We start from the raw sequence: 26588 nt of genomic DNA on the forward strand, positions 1-26588 counted from the left end.
TGATCTCTTTTCTGGGATACATCATCGCTGAAGGGAATGTTCAGATGGATCCGGAAAAGGTGAGAGCGGTGGTGGATTGGCCCCAGCCCACGTCCAGGGTGCAGTTATAATGGTTTCTGGGGTTTGCTAATTTATAACGACGTTTCATTCGGGGCTACAGCAACCTGGCGGCTCCCCTCTCTGCACTCACCTCTCTCAAGGTACTCTTCACATGGTCTCCAGCAGCGGACAAGGCTTTTGGGGATCTAAAGCAGTGATTCACTACTGCCCCCATCCTCATCCATCTGGACCCGACTCGTCAATTTGTGGTTGAGGTTGACGCTTCCGACGTGGGTGTAGGGGCCGTCCTTTCCCAGCGATCCGTGCAGGACCAAAAGCTTCATCCCTGTGCCTTCATGTCCCATCGTCTCAACCCTGCGGAAAGGAACTATGACATTGGGAACCGGGAAATCCTAGCGGTTAATAAGATGGCTCTGGAGGAGTGGAGGAACTGGCTGGAAGGGGCAGAACATCCATTTTTGGTATGGACGGACAATAAGAATTTAGAATACTTCTGCACTGCCAAGCGCCTCAACCCAAGGCAAGCTCGTTGGGCCCTGTTATTTACCAGGTTCAATTTGACCATCTCCTACCGCCCAGAGTCCAAAAACTTGAAGCCGGACGCTCTCTGTACAGTTGAGTCTGAGTCTGTACAGTTCCACTGCCACTCCCTCTGAATCTGAGACCATCCTCCATGCCTCATCTTTGCCGGCTTCGGTTGTTTGGGGTATTGAGGCTCTGGTCCGCAAGGCACAACGTTCTCAGCCGGACCCATTAGTCCCTGGGTATTTATTCCAGTGTTCCCTGTTTGTCTGTTGCCAGTTCGTCTTGTCAAGTCAACCAGCATGTTTTTCCGTGCTCCTGCTTTTTCTTCTCTCTTTTGCTAGTCTTCCCGGTTTTGACCCATAGAGCCATACCCTCTGCCCGAGCCAATAGCGTGGAGCAGGGGTCCAGTGGTGGTCCGCTTGTCACCAATACCTGGATGTGGTCTTCAACAGAAGACCAACATCAGGCTCTCTTCCAGGTACGGCGACAGCGGCGGATTAACATCTGGGCAGAGGGATTGCTGACTTTCTCCTCTTGTTCGAGGAAGAATGGAGGCTGATATCCCAAGGAACACTTGAAGGATGAGAGACCTAATTTACCAGAGCCTGGAACACAGCAGGGGTGTTGGTGAGGCCAAATGGCATGACCAAATACTCGTAGTGGCCGCTGGCCATGTTGAAGGCAGTCTTCCACTCATCCCCCTCCTGTATATGCACCAGGTGGTAGGCGTTCCGTAGATCCAGCTTGGAAAACACAGTGGCCCCCTGGAGCAGCTTGAAGGTCGAGGAGATGAGTGGTAGTGGGCAGCGGTTCTTTACCGTTATGTCATTGAGTCCCCGGTAGTCGATGCATGAGTGCAGGGTCTTGTCCTGGGTTACTGAGGGGCTGTGGGGTTACCACCATGGTAGGCTGCCTCCCAGACAACCCACGGAATTGCTCCAGGAAACTGTCCAATGCCGGTCATAGCGTTCAGCCAACGTTTGGACTCCCTCCATGAGGCCACGAAGCAGTTCCTCGTGCCTCCCGATAGTGACTCTTTGGGAGGAGATGGTGTCGCGCAGCTGGCCCTGGTCTGCTGGGTCAGTCATGGCCAGTTCGTACTATCAGGATAAAGGTAAGACCCAGAGGCAGACCATGTTGAAGTAACAATTTTTATTACAGCAACAGGGGCAAAGGTACAGGGCGGCAGGCATGCTCAGGGTCAGGTCAAGCAGAGGTCGATAATCCAGAGGTGGGGAAAAGGTACAGGACAGCAGGCAGGCTCAGGGTCAGGGGCAGGCAGAGTGGTCAGGCGGGCGGGCTCAGGGCCAGGACAGGCCAGGGTCAAAACCAGGAAGACGAGAAAAGAGAGACTGGGGAAAAGCAGGAGCTGATACAAAAACGCTGGTTGACTTGACAATCAAGACGAACTGGCAACAGACAAACAGAGAACACAGGTATAAATACACAGGGGATAATGGGGAAGATGGGCGAAACCTGGAGAGGGGTGGAGACAATCACAAGGACAGGTGAAACAGATCATGACGTGACAACGAGAGAGCGTGAGAGCAAGAAAGAGAGAAAAATAAAAGATGACAGACAGAGGGAGAAATAAAGAAAGAGAACAGCAGGAAGAAGTGAGACTCCATTGAAAACCAAGTGGAGAGATCAACTGTTCCAGACAGTGTATATTAGAGCCGAAGTTCCTGCACTGTACATGCCAGAAAAAGTAAGTGTGAAATGTTAGATGTATATTGATTTGTGTCTATTCTCCATGCATACTGGCACTGTGTTCATAGACACACGTGCACATACACATAACCCTGTGCTGCACCGATGGTATGGGGTCACAGCGGCTGTTTCGTGTCAGACGGACGTGCGCCTCTGTATTTCTGTTTTCAGTCTGCTGCGCTGCTCTGCTCTGCTTTCTGTCTGTCTTTCCTACCGCCTGGACTGGAGGGAAGAGGGTTTGGGGGCCAGATATAGGGCTGGACCCTGGGGGAAGATGTCTGTCATGGGAGATGGGGGGGGGGGGTTGAGTTATCCAAGTCCATCCACAACCAACCTTGCCCCCTCCCCACCAAACCAGCCACTTTCACCCCCCTCTCCTCCTTCATACCCTCACCACTCTCCCCCTCTTTGCCCCTGCAACATTGCTGGCTAGGCTACCAGACTGTGGTATGCAGAACCGCGGTCCGACAGCACACATACTTCCCGTGTGTGAGACCTCTCTATGTAGGGTATGATATAGAAAGGGCAGACATGATGTATGGGTTTTGAGTGTGTTTGAGTATGTGGTTGAATTTGTGGGTATGATTGCACATGTGTGTGTCTAAGTATGTGTAGAGGTAGGTGTGCGAGTGCGCGTGCGCACATGTACAGTATGTAGAGGGAGTAGGAGTGAGGAGTGGGACAGAGCAGAGATAGGAGAGACAGACGAAGCACACAGACAGAGTGAAAATTTGTAAATGAGCAAAAGGCTTCTCAGACTGCTGCTGCTTTGTCTCCTGAGAACCGGACCAACTCATTAAAGTCAGAGCGCAAGGAGATAAAGAAAGCAATAAAAAAACGAGAAAGAGGGAAAAAAATAGGTCAATCACTCCAGAACCAAACAAGTGCCAGAAATAAAGCCCTTTCCTCTCCTCTATCCTCTCCTCCTTCACGCTGTATACACCATCACCCCTTCTCCCTCCCCTTCCTCTCTCTCTCTCCCTCGCAAATCAAAGCCAGATGTGGCGTCGACCAGGCCTCCATTCAGTTGAGTTTGACTCTCCTTTCTTTTTTCCCCCTCTCTCCCTCCCACCCTCTGTTTCTCTTTCTGGGTTTTGGTTTCCTCCTCAGGCCCAGTTCTGGCTGACTGCCCCCTTCCTCTCCTGTCTCTCCCTGCTTGCTCTCAGGAAATACTCCAGGTTCCTGGCCCTGAAGGGAGCATGCCTCTCTAACCATATCCAGATGAAGGGATGGAGAGAGGGAGGGAGAGAAAGAGAAGGATTGGTGGGTGGGGGAATGCATGAGAGCAAATTAGTGAACTAGTGAAGAGAGAGAGGGAGAACAGGCGACAGAGGTTTCTTTCTTTTGCTTGAGTTCCCTCTCTCTCCTTCTCTCTCTCCCTCCCTCAATCTCTTCACCTCTTTCTTTCCAGCAGGACTGCTTAGCGTGAGGGGCTGAGTAGTTTCAGCTAGTTTCTCTCAATTTCGCATCTTCTTTTCTTCAGTCTTTCATTCCTCTCCTTCCCGCTCTTTTCTCCTGCTGTTTTCGTCCTGCAGCAGGACAGAGACGACCAACACAACTACAACAGTGTCATAATGTCAGACATAATGTCAGAACCCAACCATATCCCAGAAATCTCCTTGTCCTCTTCTCTTCCCCCAGCCTCACACACTCCCTACTGTTCATTCACTCAATAGTGGTCTGTTCTACAGCTGCACCAAGACATGTGTGTGTGTGTGTGTGTGTGTGTGTGTGTGTGTGTGTGTGTGTGTGTGTGTGTGTGTGTGTGTGTGTGTGTGTGTGTGTGTGTGTATGTGTGTGTGTGTGTGTGTGTGTGTGTGTGTGTGTGTGTGCATGTGACTGTCTGCATGTGAGGGGACATGAGTGTGTCAGAGCACCTGTGTGTGTGTGTGTGCGTATGTGTTTGTGTTGAACTGGGTGAATGGAATATGAATAACAGTCATCCAATATGCTGTAAGAGAAATAAGGCCATGCATATAAAAAAAAAGGTCCTCCCTCATCTTAAACGGCACCAACCGCCACTGGTGTGTATGTGTGTAAGAATGGGTGTGTGTCAGAAGGTTTTGTGGGAGGAGTTCTCAACATTTTAGCTGATGATACTTTCGTGTCTTTCTTTCCCACTGTAGGTGTTGTGTGTGTGTGTGTGTGTGTGTGTGTGTGTGTGTGTGTGTGTGTGTGTGTGTGTGCGCGTGTGTGTGTGTGTGTGTGTGTGTGTGTGTGTGTGTGTGTGCGCGCGCCTATGGCAGGCCATGTTAGTGAGTGTAACGTGTATGCCTGTGTGTGCCTATGGCAGGCCATGTTAGTGAGTGTAGCGTGTATGCCTGTGTGTGCCTATGGCAGGCCATGTTAGTGAGTGTAATATGTGTATGCCACTGTGTGCCTATGGCAGTCCATGTTAGTGAGTGTAACGTGTATGCCTGTGTGTGCCTATGGCAGGCCATGTTAGTGAGTGTAACGTGTATGCCTGTGTGTGCCTATGGCAGGCCATGTTAGTGAGTGTAACGTGTATGCCTGTGTGTGCCTATGGCAGGCCATGTTAGTGAGTGTAGCGTGTATGCCTGTGTGTGCCTATGGCAGGCCATGCTAGTGAGTGTAATATGTGTATGCCACTGTGTGCCTATGGCAGGCCATGTTAGTGAGTGTAATATGTGTATGCCACTGTGTGCCTATGGCAGTCCATGTTAGTGAGTGTAACGTGTATGCCTGTGTGTGCCTATGGCAGGCCATGTTAGTGAGTGTAACGTGTATGCCTGTGTGTGCCTATGGCAGGCCATGTTAGTGAGTGTAACGTGTATGCCTGTGTGTGCCTATGGCAGGCCATGTTAGTGAGTGTAGCGTGTATGCCTGTGTGTGCCTATGGCAGGCCATGCTAGTGAGTGTAATATGTGTATGCCACTGTGTGCCTATGGCAGGCCATGTTAGTGAGTGTAATATGTGTATGCCACTGTGTGCCTATGGCAGGCCATGTTAGTGAGTGTAACGTGTATGCCTGTGTGTGCCTATGGCAGGCCATGTTAGTGAGTGTAACGTGTATGCCTGTGTGTGCCTATGGCAGGCCATGTTAGTGAGTGTAATATGTGTATGCCACTGTGTGCCTATGGCAGTGCATGTTAGTGAGTGTAACGTGTATGCAAGTGCGCGTGTGTGTATGCCTGTGTGTGTAGGATATTGCTCCGCTACATATGGGGCTAATTATCTTGTTAGTTCTCCGGGGGGAGAAATTGATTAAGTGTTTACGTTTGAGTGAATTCCTGTCCAGTGCCTTGCAGCCTGCAGCCGCGTTGGTGACACAGCAGGCGAGACCTGCATGACAACAACAAAATCAAGATACCATTTCTACCAAGAAACCAGTTCCTCCCCTCCTCTCTCTACTGCTCCCCCTCTGCCTTTCCAACTCCATCTACCCCGCTTTCCCTCTTTTCTCCCTCTGTCGCTCCCTTTACCCATTCTCTTACCTCCTTTACCCCCTCCACCTCCCCCTTTACTTACACTTAACACTTACATCACCCGCTTTTTATTGCTAAATGTGTGTGTTCGCTTAGCTGTGTGTGTTCTTCCACCTACTTCAGTGAAAGGTTATTAGCGTGGTTGGCTCCATTGGTACCACCCAGCACAGAAGATACTGTTTCCTTTCCAAATGGCAACCTATTGAGGAGATTGACCTTATGCAATACTTTTGACAAGAGTCCATAGGGCTGTGGTCAAATGTAGAACACTATGTAGGGAATAGGGTGCCATTTGAGACTCGGGCACTGTAGTTTTTGTTTTCTCTCAATAAGATAGAGCAACTGGACTGGCTACAATGTCAGAGGGAAGTGCCACATGGTTTCAATTGTCAGAAGTTAAATGTGTATCATATATCTCTATTGTCATTCATCATGTTATCGGTAGCCATTATGGCAAGCTTGTCTTTCATCCCGTCATAGCTTTATCCCTGCTCTGAAATGGATGTTCGTCTTGGTTCATTGTAAATAAGAATATGTTCTTAACTGACTTGCCTAGTTAAATAAAAGGTTAAATAAAATAAAAAATAAATGATGGACGTCCATCTTGGTTCTCGTTTCTTCCCCTCAAATCGGTCAGCATGGCTCTTCCTCAAAAGTCTTTCTTTGATTCCTTGCATCTGGCCTCCTAATTGGTGCAGTGGTCTAAGGCACTGCATTGGAGTGCTAGAGGTGTCACTACAAACCCTGGTTCGTTCCTAGGCTGTGTCACATAGGGCGGTGCACAATTGGCCCAGCGTGGTTAGGGGAGGGTTTGGCCGGGGGGGGGGGGGGGGTGTCATTGTAAATAATATTTTTTTCATAACTGACTTGCCTGGTTAAATATAAAATAAATTTGCTCTCCTCACTTCCTTTTCAAAGTGCAATTGGAAGAGAAGGTCCAAGGTTCCTTACCTCAAATCTTTACCTCCAATACATTTTGAGAAGGAGGCGAGGAAATATGAAATTAAAGAAAGCCTTTTTAGAAAAAGTCCATACGTCCTCATTTACACCATGCATCTCCTCCCTCTCAAAGCGCATTGGAGCAGAGTATCTAAGGTCCCTCCCTTGGACATCCTCCAATTAGCTTTGAGAGGGAGGTGAGCAGTTGAGTAAACAAGGAGAGTAAGCAAGGTTTTGATGGCTAGTAACATTTTCAGGCACAGCCCATGTCTTTTGTGCTGTAGACCTTGGGGCAAATCAGGATGGAACACAAATAACACTAATTATGCACCACAGCTTTAACAATCTAGAGAGGCATACATACCCACATTGTCTCTCTTTCACTCTCTCTCTCTTCGCCTAATAAAATCTCTTCTCTGTGCTGGCACAAAAATATGAATAACCCCACAGACAGTAACATTCAACATTGGTCATCATCATTGTGGAACAAGCTTCCCCTTAATGTCAGAACAGTGGAGTCTCTGCCCATCTTCCGCAAACATTCAAAACCGTGCCTCTTTAGAGTATCTTAAAGGGTGACTGCAGTTCCTGATTTGGCCTCATTTTAGATTTGGTTAATCAAGAAATGCTAGTGGCAATGACTGAACTCAAACAAGAGTTGGTATTGGGGTGTGATTTGATGTGGATGACCCATGTGTGTGTTTGCAGGTGGGAAGAGTTAACCAAATTATTTCAGCAATTAGCTTCAGCCGGCTGGTGTGCGACCATAGCAAAATTGGTTTGACTTCGGATAGCCTATCTCCGCGGCTAGTTAGGGACTGTCAATAAATTACACAATATAAATGAGACAATATGTTCATGTTGCACACCTACTCGTTTTCTCATTAAATGCTTTCAATATTTGTATATACATTTCTACAATTTATAGTAGGTTTGACATTTTTAAGTCATTGAAATTTGGAGCTATTGGAATTTTTACATATTGTCCCATATACATTACATAATTTACTAATGCTCCCTAACTAGCCCCATACGGATATCCAAAGTCAAACCACATTTACCACGGGCATTGCAATCTGGTTGCATACAGCTTCACTCCAAATTGATGATTCCTTGTGTGCTGCCAGCATGTGGGCAAGACTGAAATAAACCCAACCTTCATTTACGTTGTGACATACTCAGGTATAAAATTATCCAATTGACACTTTTACTACATTTTTACAGTAGAATAAAAGTTGCTCTTTAAATAAATCCCATGGCGCCTCCCACCCCACTAGGTATCTTAAGATGAATGCACTAATTGGAAATCGCTCTGGATAAGAGTGTCTGCTAAATGACTACCAACTGGACACTGACGTCAGTTCAACGTCTAGTTTTGATGAACATTTCGTAGAGTTTTCAACTAACGTGAATTCAACAAAACATTTCACCATGTCATTGGATTTAGGTTAAAAGTTCAGTGAAAACCAACATGAAATGCCCTTAAGTTCCAATCAGTTTTCCACGTTGATTCAACGTCACCACATAGATTTTTGGGGTTGAAATGACATGGAAACAACGTTGATTCAACCAGTTTTTGCCCAGTTGGTAAAATGTAAATGTAATAAAATACACATTGACTGCGGATGGTCGAGAGACAAGACCGCTGTGGTCCCTAAAGGTTCCATGGTCCCAGCTCATTTTATTTACAGACTACATTCATAAATACAGGAGTGTGTCCCCCACACCACACAGGTGAGCATGTGTAGAGGAGGGCCGCTTTCCAGGCTACATTGCAGACATGTGCCGGATCTCACAACACCTGGATACTGTAGGTGTGTAACATATCAGCTAACCATATGTTATGATTTAGCAATCTGATGCCTGACTGCGTTATGCAGTTGATGATATGGCATGTATCCATTGGTTGATGCAATGCAATGTCTGCCATGTAGTCAGCCTGGAATGCAACCTAGGCTACAGGCACGTTGATGCTGAGTCACAGGTCACATCACAGGGCTCATATCATGCTCACAGTACTCTCTGTTAGTCGGGAGGGAAACGGGTAGAATATGGGGGGTAAGGCCTTTTTTGGAAAGGGTGCAAGGTCGTTTTAGAAGGGGGGGATGGGGGTGCTTAATCTCTGGATCCCAGTTTTGAGTCCACTTCAGACATTCAAATGACCAGTAGCACCAACTCAAGCCACAAATCATATGATCTCAGACCTCAATTGGCTGGGCTCAGGCAACAGCAGAAAGCTGCACTGATCAGAGATCAGAGTTTAGAGCTCAGGCTCAGCTCTGTGTTCGGGAGAGTTGTTGGCAGATCTGAGGCCTGTGAAGGCTGCACTGAAAGCTAAAGAATCTATGTATGGATGTACAGTTAGGCAGTGCACTGAGTTATGTTTGCTGTCTTATATATCCGCTGCTTTCCAAAAATGACAGTGCTACTCCTCAAAGGAAACCATGTATAGCGAGAGTCACTAAAGTGTCTTAATCCCCACTGCTGAATCTCCACTCTGGTGCAGGGTAGCGCTCTAAACGGTGGTCATGATTTTGAGGGAGCCCGTGCGGAAGCGCAGGATCTTCTTTTTGAGCGCATGCGAGGCCTTGATCTTGATGAAGGCTTTGGGCTGCAGGGGGGCCCCAGCTGGGGCAGAGGGCAACGGGGGGGAGGAGAGCTGAGGGGGCAGCTGCTGGGGCCACACCAGACCCCCGCTCTCGTCTGAATCGCTGGACAGCGAGCTGGAAGCTGGCGTGTCGGCTTCACTCAGACTCGACTCAGACTCACCCTGCCCTGGGTGCGTGTAGCCCTCCTCGGGCCGACACAGGTACGCACGATCCCGGTCCAGGTACTCCAGATGGGGGTGGTGGGGATGATGATGGGGCAGGGGGTTGACATAGGTGTAAGGCGGGGGCCGGGGTTTACGGATGCGCCTGGAGCCATGGTCGGCTGGGGGCATTGGGGTTGGCTGTGGAGGCTGCTCGGCTTCGTCCTGGCTGAGATCCAGGGTGGAGCGCCAGCGGCGGTAGCCGGCGCTGCCCGGCTGGGGCCTCTTCCCCTTGGACTGGCTCCCGCGGCTGCTCCCTGACCCTCCCCCGTCTCTCTCCACCGTGTTGTACTTGCGTTCAGGGACCCCCCTCTGCCCATTGAGGCTGTTCTCTGACTGGGACCTGCAGGCCCGTCTTCCTGGCTTCTTGGAGCTTCCCGGCCGCTCCATCTCTCGCTCCCTGTCCCTCTCCCTGTCCCTTTCTTTCTCTCTCTCCTTCTCCCTTTCCCTCTCCCTCTCTTCGCTGAAGCGACACTTCTTGGCAGCGGCTCTAGACTTGGCCTGCTGCAGTTGCTGTGGGGCCGGCTGCTGTTGGGAGCCTCTCTCTGGATAATAGTTGCCCCGGCTGGGTTTGGGCGCCTTGTGGGAGTGTGCAGAGGCCCTGGCGGTGGTGGCCCGGAAGGGTTGGGCAGGGATATACTGGGCGTTGACCAACTGCTCATCGGGTGGGGGAGGCGAGCGCGATGGGGGCAGGGCCGGGTAGCCATTGTGGAAGTGCTGGGATGAGTCGGGCTCGCTGCTGGTAGGGTCCTGGGATGGAGCTTCACTGCAGGGGTAGTCCAGGGAGGCAGAGCAAGTGTTGGCCAGGGGGGGCTGCCTGGATTGGGGGTAGTGAGGGTGGGGGTGGAGGTGCTGGTGGTGGTGGTGAGGGGGGTCCACAGGGAGTAGGGCCATGACTGCATAAGGCTCCTGGTCCAGGCTGCGGTATGCCCAGGATGGAGGGGGACGCTCGTAACTGCTGGGGGAAACCGCAGCAGTGGCATGGTGGTGATTGGATTGGGGGTGATGGTCAGGGATGGAGTCAGTGGCTGGCGGAGGATTGGGTTCCTTGCGGCAAACGCTGCTTTGGCGGGCCACGGTGATGGCGGTGCGGGCCTCATGCAGACTTAGGCTGGTGCGGGGCTTGCAGGGCCGGAGGGGCAGGGCACGGCGCTGGATCAAACCCAGGATGTAGGTTTCCACACGCTGGGCCTGGCGGTAGTCCTCCTCCGTGGGCTCCCCCTCCACTGTATCTCCCCCCAGCTCCAGCTCTCCGCCTGGCCCCTCGCTGGTGTCCCAGGGCCAGGCCTCGTCTTCCCCCTCCCCTTCGCTAGCCCCTTCGGCGATGCCCTCCAGGGAGGGGTAGGGGGCTGAGAACGAGCGGGGGACTGTGGGGCGGGACCCGGATTCTGGCTGTCTGTCCCGTTTGGCCACAAAGAATTCCCCTGGAAAACAGAACCAGTAACACGGTTATAATCAGACACAAAAATAAAGGAAAACCCCAGATTTTGGGATTGTGACACAGCAATAGAGAGAACCCCACAGACACAGGCTAAGGCTGCGTCTAAAGCGTGATTTTGTAATCACTGTCAAAAACGCACAAATCAATGGTTGTTGGCTATGGAAAGGAACGAGAGATCTGCTTTGTCTGTGGTTTTCACCTGACCCACCTAAACCCTCTAAAATGTTATTGTAACCCTGCAGGTAAACAAATGTTTCTAACCACAACTGAGACTTAACCCTTATCCCAGATGAATTTGACCAAATTTGTCACTATTTGCAGAACACGGGTGCTGGCTAAGCAACGGGACTAATACAGTGACTCTAAGGACATCATGGGTTGTGCTTGTTTCACCAGCCATCAGTGCTCTGTCTATGTGTATCCAATGTATGCATGTGTATGTTGTTGCTGTATCTTGCTGGTGACATCCAATTTCCCCATGTGGGATTAATAAAATGTATTTAATTAAATTAAATGTATACACTCTTCAGGGAATAAAGGTGCTACCTAGAACCTAAAAGGGTTCTACGAGTGTCCCCATACTCGTCACCAAACGGTCCAAAAGGGTTCTTGTTGTGTATTGATATTCTAGTTTTGTCCCTTTTTGTCCCTTGCTTACCTACGTTGAAATGCTTGGAATGTTCTTCCTGTGAAACGCATTAAACAATGCCCACGTTAATTTCTACTCCCGTCTCATGTCCTGTCCTTATATTAGTTGTATAAGTAATACAGTGTGCTATACAACAGTTCTCCTATGGGGACTGCTGAATAACCTTTTTGGAACACTTTTTGTTTTAAACGGGGTAGGTCGTGGGAAGTAGGTAAACAAACCCACTAATGTGAATGAGCAAACATACACCAGGGACCATGGACGTAGCCCTAGCTGTGAGTACAATACACACAGCTGCAGAAACACCGGACACTGCTTATTGTGGCCAACGGTTACAGACAGAACACAGGCTGTGTTCTAAAAGGCACCCCATAGATGCGGTAAAGAGGTCGATGGAAAGCAGACCGTGGGGTATAGAAGAAGGACACCGGATTGGCGCACATTCAACAAATCTGGATATCACTCAAATCAGTCATGTTTGATGTATCGTAGCAGGTCCACAATGTGGTAACTAAAGTCCGATTTGGATATAATATTTGGCTGTTTTCGCTGCCTAACATTTAGAATAACCTTTTCAGGTCTAGAAGAAGTGACTGCTATGTTAACTCCTGTTCGAATAAGCTGGTAGCATAGCTAGCATACAGAAATTAGTGTTGGTAGTCAAAGTCGTTTTTAACTGTAATGCAGTTGATTGGTGAAATACACATATAAACAATCGCCTTAATGGTGGTTCATTTTGGTGTGGGGGACAACGAGGAGATTTGGGATTTTTCCCCCACACATTTCCAAGGCATTTCCATTGTTGTGTTTGATTGACCTCTTTACCGCATGTATTCCCTATTTATACAATGGGTGGGTCTTATCCTGGATGCTGATTGGTTAAAACCGCATTCCAGACGGTGTCTATTTCACAACTACCACCGGCTATGATGAAATGCCGATTGACTCTTCCATCTCACTGCGCAATCTACTGTCCTATGAGCCCATCCAGGCAACTGGATGAGCTCATCCACTGTAAAAAAAAGCATCTGAACATTATTTCCCCTTTCTTTAAGCCTAACATTTGTTTTTCAACAGCGGAAATGTGCAGAAACCTTGCTGACTGCCCCTCTGACCTTTGCAACATTGTTTACATTTTGATTTGCGATCTCCACCTCATCATAGGAAGTGTACGGACAAGACAAACAACAAGTTGGTCTGGTTGTCATAGTGACATACAATAACTAGCTAGCTAGCTCAGCTGCGGGGATAACAAAGTGACGGTTTTGTTTCATTGATTAAAAAAAATTCTCTTTTTTTAATCTGGTATAGCCATTTAGCTTAGATAGTTAGGGCCTAGGCTAGCTTGGCATAGAACGCATAGGACTAATGAACAGTCGGCTTGGCTTGGCTGGCAACGATGCCAATAGAATGAACAACCAGACGGCTTGGCTGGCAGCAATGCCAATCGAACCAAAATGACCAGCCGCCTTGGGTAGCAACCCTAAATTGTGTTGGTGACTATGTCTCATGAACGTAAGAAAATAGTTTGAATAAATTAATCAAAATCAAGTTTTTAATGAAAATATGTCAATCATTATTTTAATATGTTGGTATACCGTTGTATAAAATGCCCTCGACTTCATCCCTGGCCTAACAACACCCGTGCCAATATATCCTCCAAACCACGGCTTCTAGGGCATTATCACTTAATGAGTGCACTACTTTTCACCAGAGCCCGTAGCAGCGCAGACACAGTGTTCTGTTGAATCATCCTTACACACAGATAGAATAAACAGCTGAGGTAGGCCACCGGGCCTCTACTCAACTCTATGTCAAACTAAAGTATGTCTGTGCCCAATAAGTAGTGCACTATAAAGGGTATAGCGTGCCATTTTGGGACACAACCTCTGTCTTCCCTAAGCTAGTCTGCCTGTATCCCACTGGGAAGCATTCCTTGAAGTAACGTCAGCTAACCACAGCCAAGGCCAGACCATCTAACCTGCACTTTAACATAACACTGTCTCCTGTATCCTGATTTATGTGTGTGTGTGTGTGCGCGTGTGTCTCTAACATGGTACAGTGGGTCTTTTTCTCTTTCTGTTTTCTCATTCCGACTGAGTATGCACACGGCAGCCATGTCTAAATCCCATGACTATAATCAAGGCCTCTACATAATCACGACAGGACAGTCCACTGATGCAATTACACATCAAAGCCAGAACAACCAGACTCTCCTTTCACCCCTCCACCAGCACAACCAGTCCCCTCATTTATCTATGTCACTGGGCACAAGATGTCCCTTTTTTTTTTTTTTTTACAAGTCCCTCATACAAAACACTGTGTCCCAAATAGTACCCTATTCCCTATTTAATGTACTATATTGGAAATAGGACGCCATGTGGGATGCAGACACTGATTTTAAATGGACATTACACTCCAAAACCAAAGTTTGTTCAGACCTCAAAAGTGGTCTCATGCCCAGATACAGATATGTCCACATCCCATGCCTGGTTTCTTGACAAAACATCTGCCAAACTTTGATTTTGGAGTGCATTATCCAGAAAATAAAAGTACAATGCAATACTATACAACATAAACATTTGTACCTTTAAGAGCATATCTTCCTAATCTAATAGCTAGAAGCCAATTACAGAGGGGAACTCAAGTAGAAGAGAATCCATTTATATAGGTCCTTCGCTTTAATGCAACCCAAAGAAATGGGTTTGTGTTTGTTTTGCCGTGCGTCTAGAACTCGTTATAGTCTGGGCTATTTGGGAGCGCTGATTGAGTCTGATGGCGTCTGGCTCTAATGTGCTTCTGCTGGCCGCTGCTCTGTGGGGGACTTAGTGCCAGCTTGGCATCATTGTTGGCATCAATGTTGGCATCATTGTTGCCCTCTTGCACTGTCTATGTGGACTAATATACATTTAGTAACTATGCGGTCTGACCTAATCAAACAGATGCCCAAGAATATAAATGGATATTGCTCTATATCTGGGTAAATGCATTTGCTGAGCAACTGTGACGTTATTGAAACTGAATAAAAAACACTAATAAAATCCATTAAATTCTTTGCTTAGGTATGCCTATAGGCTATATTGATTGTACTGCATTTGCATGGTGTGTTTGTCACAGGAGGTTGGTGCCACCTTAATTGGGGAGGACGGGCTTGTGGTAATGGCTGACGCGGAATAGTACCAACTACATCAAACATGTGTTTGATCTATTCCATTTGCTCCATTCCAGCCATTATTATGAGCCGTCCTCCCCTCAGCAGCGTCCACTGGTGTGTGTGTGTGTGTGTGTGTGTGGTGTGTGTGTGTGTGTGTGTGTGTGCGCGCGCGTGTGTGTAGTCACTTACCGGCTGATTTGGGCCTGTCGTTGGCGTAGACCATGCGGATGGCTCGGGCAGTGCTGGGGGAGAGCTCTCCAAACCCAGAGGAATCAGACAGACCCATAGGAGACAGGCGCTCACTCAGCTCATAGAATCCTGCAAAACACATATACCATTTAACAGATGTATTTATCTGAAGTGACTTACAGTACAGTGAACGCATACATTTTCCGAATGTGTATGAGATCCCTGCGGGAAATTAACCAACACAACCTTAACTTTGCTACCTCCATGCTCCTACCAACTGAGCCACACAGGACCAACACCACTCACGTCTCAGCCAAATGACGATTTGGGAGTACTGGTATGCAAGTGCAACAGTCTGTAGTTCCTGTGGATGGTTGTTTCTACAGTTATTGGGTATGCATACAGTGTATTGTTTACTTTTCTTATGAACTGGAACACTAACTGATTTGAAAAGAAAGAACCTGCCATTTTCACTTGTATCTACCACTTTTGTAACTTTGTCAGCTGTAGGCGAGTGGGTCCCTATTATATTGGTCTCTCTAGATTGAATTGTAATCTTTTTAGTGAGCTTTTCCTTTTTTGTTTAGTATTGTCTTTCTCAAGATTAAAATGTGGGTCCCGAAAATAACGACAAAAGAGAGTTCAGCTGGTAGTCAGGTCTAGATCAAAAGAGTAACCCCACTCAAAAGACTTACACAGCATTTATTTTTATGTGACTATAGCTGAAGAACATTCAGTTATGAAGACAGGACTGTTAGCAGATATGCTGTGGCCTTGTATCCCAATGTTTTTCCATGTTGAAAGTGAACGGCATGTTAGTCATTTACTCATTCCTCAAGGCATTTGATGCCTCTCAATGTTTCCTTTTTGAAACTCTCAAGGCTTCTCAAAGCGTTTTTCAATGTGCCATCCTCAATCTCCAAATCGCCAGTCGGCTGTGCATACTTTGAGGTAATTGACCCAATATTAGCCGTGGATTTTATACTCCTGGCATCTTCGGGGAGCTGAAAGTACATTTTCGTTGGACGGCTCACAGCTCTTCAAGCCAAGTCATTTTAAACTCTCAGCAAAAATGCTCCCTCGGAAAACTGAATGCATTTATCAACTTAATGTGGGCTTTGGAACTGTTTCCTGCTTTGATTGACAAAGAACACAAGCAACGCAGCCCTAGACAGTCACTCAATATCAGTGGAGGCTTCTCAGAGGAGGAAGGGGAGAACCATCGTCCTCAGTGAATTTCATAAAAATAAAAATAGTGAAATATTAAAAAAGTTATCCTCTATACTAAATACACTCACATCACCAAATAATAGATTAAAACACATTGTTTTGTAATGAAGGTCTACAGTAGCCTCAGCAGCATTCTGTAGGGTAGCACCATGGTGTAGCTGGAGGACAGCTAGTTTCCGTCCTCCTCTGGGTACTTTGACTTCAATACAAAACCTAGGAGGCTCATAGTTCTCACGCCCTTCCATAGACTTACACAGTAATTATGACAACTTCCGGAGGACGTCCTCCAACCTATCAGAGCTCTTGCAGCATGAACTGATTATGGTGTCCACCCAATCAAAGGATCAGAAAATGAATCTAGTACTGAATGCTTAAGCTACAGTTAGTTAGCACTGCAGTGCATAAAATGTGGTGAATAGATGACTCAAAGAGAGAGAAAGACAATAGTTGAACAGTTTTGAACAAATTAATTTCTTCAAAAGAGAGAGGGAGAGAGAGAGAGCTATATTTTGTTGTAGGTTTTTTCACTTTCACTTAGCTAGCGAATACAGCTAGCTAGTTTAGCCTACTCAAACACCCATCTCAAACAGAGAGGGATGCTAGCTAGCAGGCTATGGCTATCCAACAATGGAACTCTTCCAAGTCAAGGTAAGCTTTTGGTTTTATTAATTTATTGCCACCTGGGGCTCACCCATGTAACTGCTAACACTGCTTACTGACTGTACACTGTACTGCATGATTGTAGCGGGTTTACTACTAGTAGCTATATTGACTATGACTTTAGCTAATAATGGTCATAATGATCAAATCAAAGGTTATTTGTCACGTGCGCCGAATACAACAGTGAAATGCTTACTTACAGGCTCTAACCAATAGTGCGAAAAAAAGGTGTGTGTGTGTGTAGGTAAGTAAAGAAATAAAACAACAGTAGAAAGTAATTTGAAAATAAGAGTAGCAAGGCTATATACAGACAGCGGTTAGTCAGGCTTATTGAGGTAGTATGTACATGTAGGTATGGTAAATGTGACTATGCATATATGATGAACAGAGAGTAGCAGTAGCATAAAAAGAGGGGTTGTCGGGTGGTGGGGCACAATGCAGATAGCCCGGTTAGCCAATGTGCGGGAGCACTGGTTGGTCGGGCCAATTGAGGTAGTATGTACATGAATGTATAGTTAAAGTGACTATGCATATAAGATAAACAGAGAGTAGCAGCAGTGTAAATTAGGGGTTGGGGGGAGGGGGGCACACAATGCAAATAGTCCGGGTAACCATTTGGTTACCTGTTCACGAGTCTTATGGCTTGGGGTAAAAACTGTTGAGAAGCCTTTTTGTCCTAGACTTAGCACTCCGGTACCGTTTGCCATCCGGTAGTAGAGAGAACAGTCTATGACTGGGGTGGCTGGGGTCTTTGACAATTTTTAGGGCCTTCCTCTGACACCGCCTGGTGTAGAGGTCCTAGATGGCAGGCAGCTTTGCCCGAGTGATGTACTGGGCCGTACGCACTACCCTCTGAAGTGCCTTGCGGTCGGAGGCTGAGCAATTGCCGTACCAGGCAGTGATGCAACCAGTCAGGATGCTCTCGATGTTGCAGCTGTAGAACCTTTTGAGGCTCTCAGGACCCATGCCAAATCTTTTTAGTTTCCTTAGGGGGAATAGGCTTTGTCGTGCCCTCTTCACGACTGTCTTGGTGTGTTTGGACCATTCTAGTTTGTTGTTGATGTGGACACCGAGGAATTTGAAGCTCTCAACCTGCTCCACTACAGCCCCGTCGATGAGAATGGGGATGTGTTCGGTGCTCCTTTTCCTGTAGTCCACAATCATCTCCTTAGTCTTGGTTACGTTGAGGGATAGGTTGTTATTCTGGCACCGCCCAGCCAGGTCTCTGACGTCCTCCCTGTCGGCTATCTCGTCATTGTCGGTGATCAGGCCTACCACTGTTGTGTCGTCTGCAAACTTAATGATGGTGTTGGAGTCGTGCCTGGCCATGCAGTCGTGGGTGAACAGGGAGTTCAGGAGGGGACTGAGCACGCACCCCTGGGGAGCTCCAGTGTTGAGGATCAGCGTGGCAGATGTGTTGCTACTTACCCTCACCACCTGGGGGCGGCCCGTCAGGAAGTCCAGGATACAGTTGCAGAGGGAGGTGTTTAGTCCCAGGTTCCTTAGCTTAGTGATGAGCTTTGAGGGTGTGTGTAGCAGTTAGCGGTTATAATACGAAGGTTTGGCTTGGAAAGTTTTTTCACCTGGTTACAGACAGCTGATGTGTTGTGCACTGAAGTCCAAGCCAGGGAAAAGGGAAAAGGTGAGAGGAGGAGAGCGCATAAATGCGAGAAGGATTATAGCCACAATGATCAAAGTGATCATGATGTTTGTATGTGGCCACTGTTAAAGTGAATTGTGTTTGCGTTTGATCATGGGTGTATTCATACCGCCAATTCTGTTGAAAAACGTTCTTAAACGGAAGCAAACAGAACGAAACGGGGATACACATACCTGAATTTGTCCAATAGAAACTCTAGTTTGCAACTTTTGACTAATTATCACACCCTAGATCAGCTAGATGCAGGCAAGAGTGTGCAAGGCGGTATTGAATGTGTCACTCGCTGTCTGTCACCTTGATTACTCAAATTTCTCGCGACCTGTGCACCTAAGTTGCAAAATGTCATTCATAGGCTAGGTATGTAGTAACCTCAGGATGGCTAAAGGGAAAATTTTAGTTTCATGTAGTAGCTAAAACCAATCAATGTTACATTGAGCTGGGTGAATGGAATATGAATGACACAGGGGCGGAAATCCCGGGGGGGACGGGGGGGACACGACCCCCCCATCCTGGGAAAAATATGATTTGTCCCCCCAATATATCACTGAAACATAACTATGTAATTTAAATAATATTAATAATACGCAATGAAAGCAATTGTGCTGATTATAGACACTTAATAGCGCGTTTTTAAGTTTCAAAAGATTGCAACCCCCCCACCCTTTGCCTCACAATGGTTTGATCCACTGCCAGTTCCTTAGCTTGCTAGGTAACAGAGAGGTCGTATCTACTGTCTGAAAGGCACTCAATGCACGTAACTGACGTGAGGTTAATCCAGTCAATCGCGCACACACACTAGCTGAATATGCAGAGCTAGCGCTCAAATATTAACTATTAAGCTAGCTAGTACCTATTCCATTTATGTGGCGTGGTCAAAAATGGAATCAGCATGCAGATGATGTAAGTTAGTGCTTCAAAGTCCCTGTGATAAGGTTAGCGATAAACTGAAATCCAAACTGAACAGAACTACACTCTCTTCTACCATTGTCTTAAATATATTTAATGGTCTCGTTGCAAAAGCTAAATTGTCGCAAGTGAACTTTTATTTATTTATTTTATTTCACCTTTATTTAACCCGGGTATCAAAGATTAAAGCAAACACCACTGAAACTGAAATGGTGCTCGCTAGCTTTGCAAATTCAGCTATTGTTGGAAGCCAGCCAATATGAAACAAACTATTAAAATTACAAAAGGTTGCAGCATATGTTGTGTAAATGGTGAACTCGTACAGCTGTCAACTCTTGTCATTTTAATCCGTTTCACATTTGCTAGCTACCTTTTAGATCGAAGCCCAAATAGAATGATTGAAGATGATAGAAGCCCATCTCCTACTGTAAATAACCTACACACTGTGTGTGTAGCCAGCCAGCCAGCCAGGTAGAAAAATGGCAGAAAAATAAAAGACGGACATCCGAGTATTTTTCAATACACCAAAACGCATAGTAAGAACCCTAGTAGCCTAATATCTCAAAGACTAGTTCATAAAATGTTCATAAGAAAGAAATGAAATTCTAATGGATATGTTTCACAATGATGTCATTAGGCAGAGCAGGCAACAGATGGCACACAGACAGCAGAGTTGGGGACAGATATGCAGGGACAGACTGGCAGAGACAGGGAGTCTCAGGTAAGTTTGTTGAGTCTTTGTTTGGCAACATTATGAAAGGTTCTCATTTTTTTTGACTTGTAAAATAGGGACATAATTGGAAAATGCCATGGATATCCCCACTCTCAACTTAAACTGGTGACTGAGCTAAGATTTGTTAAAGGCAATGGTATTGCTGTTGTGATTAGTTGTGTAGTTTTGGGTACCGGTAGTTAGGAGTACGGCAAACACCTTATTTCTTTGGTTCCTCAATATACATTTACCATATTACAATGTAGGCTATGTGTTACAGCACTACTTTTGGTGTCCCCCTCAGGAATTGCTCTTGAGAAAATTTAATGTAATTGTCCCCTCCAAAGTTGATATCAGATTTTCGCCCCTGGAATGACAGTCAACCAATATGCTGTAATAGAAATAAGGCCATGGTCAGAAACATTATTATCGTCCTCCCTCATCTTAAACGGCACCGACCAACACTTCTCCAAAAGGACTATTGTGAAATATACAGTACTATACAGTAAGAGTGAGGTGAGTTAGAGGTGAGATAGGGGTGAGATAGCTATATGGAGCAGTAATAGGCCCACTGTGGGGTAATTTAAGTTACCATTCTAAAATAGAGCAGACGTGTCTGCCTGCTTTTGTTGCTGCCAGGCTATCAAACCACCTCATATAATGATGTCAGCCTCTGAGCCGAGGACAGAAACTAGATCGGCCTTGGTAATCTCTCTCTCTGCCTCTCAGCATCAGATGGAACTAGAGCATGCTCATGGTTAGGCCTATCCCCGCTATGTGTGAATAGTACCTTGATTACAATGACTTCATAAAATACAATTTTCTTAACTTATTCACTACCATGCATATGTGACAGACTGGGTTGGAAGCTAGGTGTCCTGCTCACTACAAGACTGTGTTAGCCCACTGAGCTAAAGCCTAGGCATTAGATTATCAAATCAAAGTTTATTTGTCACGTGCGCCGAATACAACAGGTACCTTACAGTGAAATGCTTACTTACAGGTTCTAACCAATAGTGCAAAAAAGGTATTAGGTGAACAATAGGTACCGTAATTTCCGGACTATTAAGCGCACCTGAATATAAGCCGCATCCACTGAATTTTATTTTTATTTTATTTTGAACATAAATAAGCCGCACATGTCTATAAGTCGCAGGTGCCTACCGGTACATTGAAACAAATGAACTTTACACAGGCTTTAACGAAACACGGCTTGTAACAAAAATAAATAGGCTTTAACGAAACACGGCTTGTAACAAAAATAAATAGGCTTTAGCGAAACATGGCTTGTAATAAAAAATAAAAAATTAGCAGTAAGCTTTAGTTGTCTTTTTGCACTGAGTCAATTCCTCACGCTGCTGTTTCCAACGTCTTATCATCGACTCATTAAGACCAAGCTCCCGTGCAGCAGCTCTATTTCCTTTTCCAACAGCCAGATCAATCGCCTTCAACTTGAAAGCTGCATCATATGCATTTCTCCGTGTCTTTGCCATGATGAGGGTGACAAAATGACTACCGTAATCAGAATGATGGGAAGTTTGAGAGCGCTCGATTTAATCTAAACAGTAAACAAAAAAGTTGTTTGACCTTAACCCGTTCAGCAATTTCATTGGTCTAATGAAAGCTTCATGCCGCCAAAAAACTGAGCACGTCACAGAATGTGTTTAAAAAAAAAAAAAAAATTGAAAGCGGGAAAAATCCATATATTAGCCGCGTCATTGTTTAAGCCGCGATGTTCAAAGTGTGGGAAAAAAGTTGCGGCTTATAGTCCGGAATTTACAGTAAGTAAAGAAATAAAAACATCAGTAAAAAGACTGGGAAAAACAGGAGCGAGGCTATATACAGTAGCGAGGCTATAAAAGTAGTGAGGCTACATACAGACAACGGTTAGTCAGGCTGATTGAGGTAGTATGTACATGTAGGTATGGTTAAAGTGACTATGCATATATGATGACCAGAGAGTAGCAGTAGCGTAAAGAGGGGTTGGCGGGTGGTGGGTGGCAGAACACAATGCAGATAGCCCGGTTAGCCAATGTGCGGAGCACTGGGTGGTCGGGCCAATTGAGGTAGTATGTACATGTAGGTATGGTTAAAGTGACTATGCATATATTATAAACAGAGAGTAGCAGCAGTGTAAAAGAGAGGTTGGGGGGGTGGGGGGAGGGGCACACAATGCAGATAGTCTGGGTAACCATTTGATTACCTGTTCAGGAGTCTTATGGCTTGGGGGTAAAAACTGTTGAGAAGCCTTTTTGTCCTAGACTTGGCACTCCGGTACCGCTTGCCATCCGGTAGTAGAGAGAACAGTCCTTGACTGGGGTGGCTGGGGTCTTTGACAATTTTTAGGGCCTTCCTCTGACACCGCCTGATGTAGAGTTCCTGGATGGCAGGCAGCTTAGCCCCAGTGATGTCCTAGGCCATACGCACTACCCTCTGTAGTGCCTTGCGGTCGGAAGCCGAGCAATTGCCGTACCAGGCAGTGATGCAACCAGTCAGGATGCTCTCGATGTTGCAGCTGTAAAACCTTTTGATGATCTCAGGACCCATGACAAATCTTTTTAGTTTCCTGAGGGGGAATAGGCTTTGTCGTGCCCTCTTCACGATTGTCTTGGTGTGTTTGGACCATTCTAGTTTGTTGTTGATGTGGACACCAAGGAATTTGAAGCTCTCAACCTGCTCCACTACAGGCCCGTCGATGAGAATGGGGGCGTACTCGGTCCTCCTTTTCCTGTAGTCCACTGTAGTTTCCTGGCACCAGGTCTCTGACCTCCTCCCTTTAGGCTGTCTCGTCATTGTCAGTGATCAGGCCTACCACTGTTGTGTCATCTGCAAACTTAATGATGGTGTTGGAGTCGTGCCTGGCCATGCAGTCGTGAGTGAACAGGGAGTACAGGAGGGGACTGAGCATGCACCCCTGGGGAGCTCCAGTGTTGAGGATCAGCGTGGAAGATGTGTTGCTACCTACCCTTACCACCTGGGGGCGGCCCGTCAGGATGTCCAGGATCCAGTTGCAGAGGGAGGTGTTTAGTCCCAGGATCCTTAGCTTAGTGATGAGCTTTGAGGGTACTATGGTGTTGAACGCTGAGCTGTAGTCAATGAATGGCATTCTCACATAAGTGTTCCTTTTGTCCAAGTGGGAAACGGCAGTGTGGAGTGCAATAGAGATTGCATCATCTGTGGAACTGTTTGGGCGGTATGCAAATTGGAGTGGGTCTAGGGTTTCTGGGATAATGGTGTTGATGTGAGTCATTACCAGCCTTTCAAAGCACTTCATGGCTACGGACGTGAGTGCTACGGGTCTGTAGTCATTTAGGCAGGTTGCCTTTGTGTTGTTGGGCACAGGGACTATGGTGGTCTGCTTGTTACATGTAGGTATTACAAACTCAATCAGGGACATGTTGAAAATGTCAGTGAAGACACCTGCCAGTTGGTCAGCACATGCCCGGAGCACACGTCCTGGTAATCCGTCTGGCCCCGCAGCCTTGTGTATGTTGACCTGTTTAAAGGTCTTACTCACGTCGGCTACGGAGAGCGTGATCACACAGTCGTCCGGAACAGCTGATGCTATCATGCATGCCTCAGTGTTGTTTGCCTCGAAGCGAGCATAGAAGTGATTTAGCTCGTCTTGTAGGCTCGTGTCACTGGGCAGCTCGGGGCTGTGCTTCCCTTTGTAGTCTGTAATAGTTTGCAAGCCCTGCCACATAAGACAAGCGTCGGAGCTGACGCTTTGCCTGTTTGATGGTTCGTCGCAGGGCATAGCAGGATTTCTTGTAAGTTTCCGGGTTAGAGTCCCGCACCTTGAAAGCGGAAGCTCTGCCCTTTAGCTCAGTGCGAATGTTGCCTGTAATCCATGGCTTCTGGTTGGGGTATGTACGTACAGTCACTGTGGGGACGACGTTCTCGATGCACTTATTGATAAAGCCAGTGACTGATGTGTTGTACTCCTCAATGCCATCGGAAGAATCCCGGAACATTTTCCAGTCTGTGACAGCAAAACAGTCCTGTAGTTCAGCTTATTGGAGCTAACACAAGTCTTCTGGTCTTGGGTAAGGATACTCATCACGCAACCACCCCCGTTACACATAATTTACACTTTCTGTCATACTACTGACAATGGCTATGTTTTGTTTAGCAGAAAGATGATAGATTGAACAACTGGCTTATGGAAAAGTTTGCAAAATTCTGGTAACTTTACCATCACAGGTTTTCCAGAAATCCCAGTTGGAGGATTCCCAGATTTCCTGCTTATTTCCTGTTGATTCCAGGAATCTTGAAACCGTGATATCTGGAAAACCTGGGAATTTTGCAACCATACTCAAGGGTCCAATTTGTGTAGTGTTATGTTACCTGAGCTGGGCCGATTGTCCACCACGTCAGTCGGGGGCTCCACTGCGTTATGCGCTGTATTAACCCTCAGCTCCCCAACCTGCTGCTCCAGAGATGCCATCAGACCCCAAGGACTACACTGTAGACTGCTCTGGAACACAAAGAGAGAAATAGAATCAGGGTTAGAGACTGTATTTGGATGTTCTACACACACACGGTCTCATCTCCCAGGGTCAGAAACAAAGCCAGAGACAATGCCAGATCACAAACAACCTTCACATTTTCAGACTGCTATTACAACACGCGGCAGGTAGCCTAGCGGTTAGAGTGTTGGGCGAGTAACCGAAAGGTCGCTGGTTTAAATACCTGAGCCGACAAGGTGAAAAGATTTGTTGATGGGCCCTTGAGCAAGGCACCTAACCATAATTTGCTCCAGGGGCGCTGTACTGCTATGGCTGACCCTGTAAAACAACATTTCACTGCACCTATGTGACAATATATTTTTTAATGAACAAAACAATGGAATAGTAACACGTCATTACCCCCACACGCAGATATACACTGAGATACAAGGATATACACACACGGTTGCGCATGCACACAGACACACACACACACACACACACACACACACACACACACACACACACACACACACACACACACACACACACACACACACACACACACACACACAAAGCCTCTACCAAATCTCTCAAACAAATGGTTGGTGAAGGATGGGAACAGCATCGGCTTTGGAGGAGGTTAAAACTGTCAAAACAACAGGCCTCAGCCTTCGCCCCATGAGCGGAACAGCAGTACCGAATATATTACAGACAGTAGGAGAAAGAGAGAGAGAGAGCGAAAGAGAGAACCAGAGAGAGAGAGAAGAGGGAGAAGGGGAAGAGGGAGAGAGGGGGGAGGAAATACAAGACAACCACACTCAAATCTCTTAGTGAAGCATTATAGGGTGCAAACCTTGAGCATCTCTTACTCAATCAATAAATAAACTGCATAATCAATCAACCAATCGAGCGTCCATTTACCGAAATGCCCATAGCAGGGAAGCGAGAGAGAGAAAGAGAGAGAGGGGGGTAGATTGAGTGAGAGAGGGCAAATGAGGGACACAATTCAACCCTATATGTGTACAGAGTCAGCTGATTTCTCCAACCTTACATGCTTACCATGATCTGAGACAAAATCTAAAAGCTTCCATATACGCATTGAACAGTAAAGAGCTGATTTCTAGCACTTAACCTGTTCTAATCAGTTAATGTATAGCTTTTCAACCATTGGGATTGTTCTGAAAGACAGCTTATACACATCTTGTTGATTCAGGTGAGGGATAAAAATAGAAATTCAGTGTTGGGAGATGACTTACTTTTTCTAGGAATGTCCTAGAGAAGGTAGTGGGAGCAAGGTTTTAATCACTGCTGAATTCACACACACACACACACACACACACACACACACACACACACACACACACACACACACACACACACACACACACACACACACACACACACACACACACACACACACACACACACACACACACACACAGCTGGCTCATAACATCGGCATGGTTCCACCAGCTGAGAAGGCAGAAAAGCCTGCTGGGTGATATGGCAGAGATAATGTTCCATATTTTATGCAGAGGAGAAAGAGAGGGGGAATCTGGGAATTATGCTGATGTCAAGTGTGTGTGGGCATAGAAGCTGACACTGACAACACACACCTGCACACATTGTACACGTCAAATGCAAACCCACACTTGCACACATTTTACAACCCAACACACACCAACACATACACACAGCTGTTAGCCTCCCTGGGGGAGCCAAACATATGATGAAGTGGGGAAGGTTTCCACAGTGCAGCTGAGAACGAACTGGGCATCCCTGTTTGAATCAGGTATTTCTCAGTAAAAAGTACCATATAAAAGCAGGGGAGCTGTGGGGTGAAAACACAGACATGCTGATCCATCCAGTAAAACATGGCGAACTTACTGGAAAGAAGGACAAGAGGAAAGGGTAGAGGCTGAAATGGAGGAAGAGAGGAAGAGTTGGGGAGAGAGAGAAGAGAGAGATATAAATAGAGAGAAGGAGAAACAGATAAGAGAGAGAAGAGAGAAAGATCTTCCTGTCTTACTCAACCATCCTTGTTTTA

General features: G+C 46.5%; 1 protein-coding gene across 1 annotated transcript in view; it reads right to left on the reverse strand.

Annotated features, from left to right (window-relative positions):
* Positions 1-8304: 8304 nt before the first annotated feature.
* Positions 8305-26588, reverse strand: part of LOC106567544 (dapper homolog 3) — a 29199-nt gene continuing 10915 nt past the window's right edge. The window contains exons 2-4 of the mRNA XM_014136969.3: positions 24438-24567; positions 14923-15051; positions 8305-10913 (exon numbers count right to left, since the gene is read on the reverse strand). Coding sequence (XP_013992444.1) covers positions 9196-10913; positions 14923-15051; positions 24438-24567 — 1977 coding nt within the window. The 3' untranslated portion in view covers positions 8305-9195. The remainder of the gene's footprint in view (positions 10914-14922; positions 15052-24437; positions 24568-26588) is intronic.

This window comes from Salmo salar, chromosome 13, assembly GCF_965601325.2.
Source record: "Salmo salar chromosome 13, fSalSal1, whole genome shotgun sequence".
In the NCBI taxonomy this organism is placed as follows: domain Eukaryota; kingdom Metazoa; phylum Chordata; class Actinopteri; order Salmoniformes; family Salmonidae; genus Salmo; species Salmo salar.